The following is a 6310-nucleotide window of genomic DNA, read 5'->3' as shown; positions in this document are numbered from 1 at the left end:
GGAGGTGACTGGAGGAGTGTTTTGGGCAAGGTAGATTGCAGAATGGTTGCGGTAGCATTGTGTTAATTATGGGTTTGTACATGTAATCTTTGTATGTATCACTACATACAACCTAACGTATATTTTTAATAATACATCAGAGTTTTAGTTATTTCATAGCTATGAATTTTATACTCTATAATCTTGACGTTTTATTTCACAGAAGCGTTTGAATATCCATAAAAATTAAATGAACCAATGTATTCATTATCTTATAGAGAAGATATATTATTTTTAATTATGTTCCAATTATTTATCATGATCCTGATTTCCTTATTCTGAAAATTTGAAAGGAAGTTTTGTAGTTTGATACTTTCAGCGACAAAGGGTCAATATTGCTTTAGTATATTTCGTCACATATACATGTATATCTATATGTCGGAGATGAAAGGACACCGGAACCTTTGGATAGCCCCGCAACATTGCAATCTAAAGTCTACTATAACTGTAACTAAACTATTGTAGTTATTCAATCCGATTGTAATTGTTCGAGATTAGTGACGGTGAGCTTTGGCTCGAGGTGACAGTCTGTCGCCCAACGTAGCCGCGGTCAAGGGATGAACGCTTTGCCTAACAACAGGTATCGAGTAATTCTATAGCTCTCCTTAAAAGAAATATTCGTGGCGACACGCGACAATAAACATTCCAACGGTTTCTGTCCCGTGGCTCGCCACACGCAGACCCTATTCTTCGAGTAAGATGATTGCCAGATGTCGATGCGTCTCCGCAGTACATGTTCGGCTAGCCCGAGGGCCCGTTATAAATCTTAAGGTTTAGTTGACTAAAGTCCTTCAAACAGACAAACAGTCTTTGTCCCAACTACGGGAAGATAGGGGAAACATATTTTTCAACGAGCGGCGTCTCCCACTAGCAACTTTCCCTCGAGGGCGGCTAGCATCTTTTTCTAACCACCGATATGGAAATTGACCAATTAGCAGCAACGCCAATTTCCCTTACTTTCTGAACGAAGGCTTTTCTCGACGAATCCGATGATCTCGTGTCCTTAGACACACCCCATTATAGTTTTCCTCTGTGGCATCATCGGGACGGGAAAGGCATTCTCGCTCGTGATCTCACTGATGAAAGGAGTAACTCTTTACGATCAGTGAATATTACGCGTCCGACTTAGATTTTGTGAGTACGTTCATCTATCATCCCGTCGACCGCGGATTCGTTATTGAACCTAGGATCATTGTCATTAGTTTCTCGAGTACCTAACTACCGCGGTTACTTGTCCGGTTCTATAATAATCGTATTTGCACTAGTCAATGTCTTCTCTATTGCATAACGACAACGTGTAACCCAAACGCAGATTCGTTTCAAGCCCCTAACCCTAATTCTAATGTAAACCCTACATATATGATATGTAATTTATAAACAGAATTCATTGTAATGATATAGATAGATTTCTTAGATAGTTAAAGAAGGTAGTTGTTCGCAATCATGCACTTGACAACATATTCAAAAGTCATTGAAATCGGAAAAGACGTTACGGTTCTATAGTTTCACCCAATCAATATTTATTAATCATAAACGAAGTAGCTATAAATCTTGACAATTCCCAGTTAAACTTAAAATAATTATTGCATTTTTAAAAATAATGAAAATTTATTATTTGCATAAGCGATCTAATGATCATTCTTGCGTTCTTCATTGTAAATTAAAATAAATAAATTATACACTTTACTTTGTACCGCTTAGGACTGAATTATAACTTTACCGAAACAGTGCAAAGCATTCTTTAAAATTCTCTAAAATTCATTTGCATTCATCTCATTTATATACATATATTTATACATATGTTGAGTTGATAGTAAAAAGTACTTCAATGGAAATTATTTAATAATAATAATTATCTACTGTGCCCTGTTCTTTAAGGATTAAGTATGTAGTAGTTCCTGTGCTCACAGTTAGAAAATAAATTATCTATCTTGTCTTGTGCGTTCGGTTCCTCATTGTGTCTTTTGATGCCGTTGATGACACATATCACTTCATAGTGAAAAAAGCAACATTCAATCACGGACCAGCAACATACTCGAAATCTTATAAGGAAATTCAAGAAATTCAAAATAAAATAGAGTCGAACTCAATCCTAAAATCAAATGGAGTTATTACTACTCGACCGAACTATTTTCAATCAACTCTCATTGAGAATTATAAGTAAATTCTTTTGGCGTGGTACTGTAACAAGCAAAATTTAACATAATTTTGAGACGAAACGCGAAAGTAAATCGATAAAAAGGAGGGAGGGTTATATTTCCCCTTTCCTTCTTGAAAATAGGCCGAAATCACATTGAAGCGGATCAAATAGTACATATATACAATTACATAGTCAAATAAATACTAACAAAAGGGAAGCCAGCACCAATACCTTGGGCCTTGATATATGTTGACAAGGACACACTTCTGATTAACTTCCAGAAGATTTTAGCCATCACTCGTTAGTCCTTAAAAATTTATGAACAGAAGCATATTGCTACTACTATGTACAGCGTGTTAAAAAATTTATTTGTCAAAAAAGTGGAACGCCAAATTTCCTGAATGTTGAAATGGTTACCACTTCTAAGAAAATTCTACATCTGGTCTTTTTAGTTTTCTCAAGCACTGAAGCCATTGACAGCGCGTAGACAAAAGACTGCGACGAAGTCAGGCCATAAACAGTAGACAGGCGACGTTGGCTTCGGGGTTTTCAGTTATTGGGTAATGTCACGACCGGCATACTTCAAATCCGACGGACTGACGATAGAGATAAAGATGTGGCGGTACTCGGCGACAATGTATATCGCTGAAGTGCCTAATGAACCATCAACATCCCAACGGTCCTTCCACCGAAGGTTCTAGAAGAAAGAGCACGTGGCAACGATCGCGGACGCCTAGCAAATGCATGGACGGTGGGGTTGTTGAGGGATGACAAGAGAAAGTAATCGGATCCGATCGAAAGTAAAATCATAAGAGTCAGTCTTAGAAAGTCACGCCTAGAGTTCGGAAGTAGATTGTAAAGTGTATTGATGTTAGAAAAAAAATAAAGTTTTCTTTTTTATTTTTACCTCAAATTCCTTTTCTTATTTTGTTATTTTACGTGACATTTTGGCGATCCTGCCAGGATAGTGAAAAGTGTTTGTTCGGAAACCAAAAGACATTCATCATCTACGGAAGATCGAATTATTTGGGACTACGGTCATCCGCAACAACAAAGTAACTATCACGAACCAAGTGAAGTAACAATAAAAGGTAAACTGAATTCCTTTGTACGTTACCGTGAAAGAAAATTTAGCTTCAGTAGCCAAGACTCGTCTTCGTCTGAAAATTATAAATCAGCGCAATAATGTCTAAGGCAAACGAATCTCAAACTTCAACCTCAACTGACCCAATGTTGCGAGCAATATGGGACAGTATTCAAAAACAGAACGAGAACATTGCCCTTTTACGAGAGGAAATGTTACGTTTGTCTATGCAAAATGACGAAGAGAACAGACACAGGGCAGCAGAAATCGAGAATCTCGGGAAAACCGTCGCAGCGCTACGGACTGGGTTCGGATCCCCTGCGACCGATGAATTTGCTTCCATTATCACCGAAGACATTGAAAGTGCGTCGACAGCAATCAATCGCACCGTGAATATGGCAAAAGCACGCAAACTGTCAGGGTTAGCAGCTCCAGACACCCCACCTGTCCACCTCGACATCGAACAACCCGAGGTGGAAGAAAGAGGCTATTTTCCGCCCGCTCCTCCCTCTCTACGAGCTAAGGATGCAATACGCTACATCCCAACGCTCAACGGAGATGATGATGTAGGAGTTGAAGACTTCATCAAAGAAGTGAGAAGTATGAAGGATCGCTGTATGGAGCAAGATCTATTGCTAAAAGCAATAAAAGTGGAAAAAATCGTGGGGAAAGCAGCCCAAAGTATTCGCAACATTCCTATTGAGTGTTACGGTGATCTGTACGACGCACTGAGAAATAACTTAGCAGCACAAGTGACTTCGGATGAGTACCAAGAACAATTACGAGAGTTGAGACAGGGACGCGAGGAATCAGTGCAAAGTTTTAATATTCGGTTTAGAAGAATACTCAACCGTTTGCTGTACGCAGTAACCAATGAGTACCCACAACCACTAACACGTAAAATTATGACTGAAGAAATCACGAAGAAGACTGTTCGTGTGTACCTAAAGGGACTCAGACGCGACATAGGGCGAATACTATTAAGCAATGAACCCTTGAATCTTCCGGAAGCTGAAAAAAAGGCAGCCGATGTAGAACGCTACTTGCGAGAAGAACGACAACCTAATTGGTCATGTAATCGCTTACCTTCGGTTAGTAATCGCCCCGACAACCAGCATATGCAGGTAAGACGATCTAATGTACCATCAAGATCGCCTAACACGCCAATAGCTCAGAAACCTGCTACATTTAACCAAGTAGAAAATAGATCACCTGCTGAACGCGCGCAGATGAAGTGCTTCAAGTGCGGAAAGCTGGGACACATTGCCAACAAGTGTCAAAATTTTCTACCACCGAGCCAGCGCGATCGACCACCCGCAAGGATTCAGGCAGTCTAGGAATGGGACGAAATACAAGAAACAACATCGAACCAGGAGATGGACGAACCGTACGAGACATACGAGTCAACATCGCCACGGGAAGATTACTCGCAATACCTTTGTCAACCCGAACCGAAGAGCGAGTATTTCTGGTCGACACAGGAGCAGGGATAAACCTGGTGAAACGTAACAAAACTGTCAACGCGATACAAATAGGGCCTAAACAAAAATTTTCTATGGGACGAGACAAATACGAAACTAACGAATACGTAACGAAACGAATTTTTGGACAAAATCACATTTTTCACATAGTACCGAACAATTTCCCTATTATCGAAGACGGAATCATTGGGCTACCATGTTTAGAGAAGTATAACTATTCAATATCCAATGACAAAATCCGATTAAACGACAAAACCATTTTATTTCAGAAACCAATACATTTGACTCCTGGAGAAAACAGAGTTCAAACAATCTATTTGGAAGGCAAACCAACTAAAGTATGTTTTATCAACAATGGTGAGCAAAACGTTGAAATTTCTAGCAATATTCAAAATTCTCATGACTTTTCCAACGTATCAAAACTAAAAAGCCTAGTGAGAACAGATCACATTGAAAAACCAATCCGTGAATCCATCGAAAAGATTATCCTTCATTATATTGACATCTTTAATTTAGAAACCGATCTTTTACCCTGTACTAATTTAACTCAGCACACAATTTCGTTAACCAAAGACAAAATTATTAACACACGATCGTATAGACCACCGGAATGTCACCGTGACGAGATTTCGCGACAAATAGGAGACATGTTGAAGAAAAATATTATAGAAGAATCCGAATCCCCTTATAACTCTCCGGTATGGGTAGTTCCGAAAAAATTAGACGCCTCAGGAAAACAGAAATGGAGGATAGTTATCGATTTCAGGAAACTAAATGAACTCACAGAACAAGACGCTTACCCTTTACCTGATATAGACGACATTTTAACACAACTAGGAAACGCAAAATTCTTTTCGGCGCTTGATTTATCCTCAGGATTCCATCAAATTCCAATGAACGAGAAATCTAAAAAATATACCGCTTTTTCGACACCGCAAGGGCATTTTCATTTCAATCGAATGCCATTCGGACTTAAAAACGCACCCGCTACCTTTCAAAGATTAATGGACAGAGCCTTAGCTGGACTTGTAGGAAAATACTGCTTTGTTTATTTGGATGACATAGTGATATTCGGAAAAACGATTCAAGAACATAACGAAAACCTCGCGATAGTATTTCAGAGACTCAGAGAATTAGGACTTAAATTGCAACCGGACAAATGTGAATTCGTAAAACCGGAATTAGAATACTTAGGCCATGTAGTTTCATCCGAAGGAGTCAAACCAAACCCCAAAAAATTAGACGCTGTAAAAAACTTTCGATTACCCCGCAATGCCACGGACGTGAAATCATTCTTAGGTTTAGCAGGTTATTATCGCAAATTTATTCGAAACTTTTCCAAAATCGCGAAAAGCCTTACAGACTTAACAAAAAAGGACACACCATTCCATTGGACTGACAAACACCAGATTAGCTTTGATACTTTAAAAGACAAACTCTGTAATTTCCCAATATTAGCTTATCCAGACTTTAACAAAACCTTTACCTTAACTACCGACGCAAGTAACGAAGGACTAGGAGCAATACTGTCGCAAGACGGTCATCCTTGTTGTTACATTTCAAGAA

General features: G+C 39.0%; 1 protein-coding gene across 2 annotated transcripts in view; it reads left to right on the top strand.

Moving 5' to 3' along the window:
* Nucleotides 1-4600, top strand: part of LOC126877314 (uncharacterized) — a 68961-nt gene extending 64361 nt beyond the window's left edge. The window contains exons 1-2 of one of the 2 annotated variants that reach the window (XM_050640118.1): nucleotides 3365-4387; nucleotides 4464-4595. In XM_050640118.1, the coding sequence (XP_050496075.1) occupies nucleotides 3365-4387; nucleotides 4464-4496 (1056 nt within the window). In that variant the 3' untranslated portion in view covers nucleotides 4497-4595. Of the gene's footprint in view, nucleotides 1-2397 lie in introns of those variants that run through there. The other variant, XM_050640117.1, reaches the window with a different exon arrangement.
* The last annotated feature ends 1710 nt before the right edge of the window (nucleotides 4601-6310 follow it).

This window comes from Bombus huntii, unplaced genomic scaffold (genome assembly GCF_024542735.1).
Source record: "Bombus huntii isolate Logan2020A unplaced genomic scaffold, iyBomHunt1.1 ctg00000144.1, whole genome shotgun sequence".
NCBI lineage: Eukaryota > Metazoa > Arthropoda > Insecta > Hymenoptera > Apidae > Bombus > Bombus huntii.
This window is presented reverse-complemented; position numbering and strand designations above follow the sequence as displayed.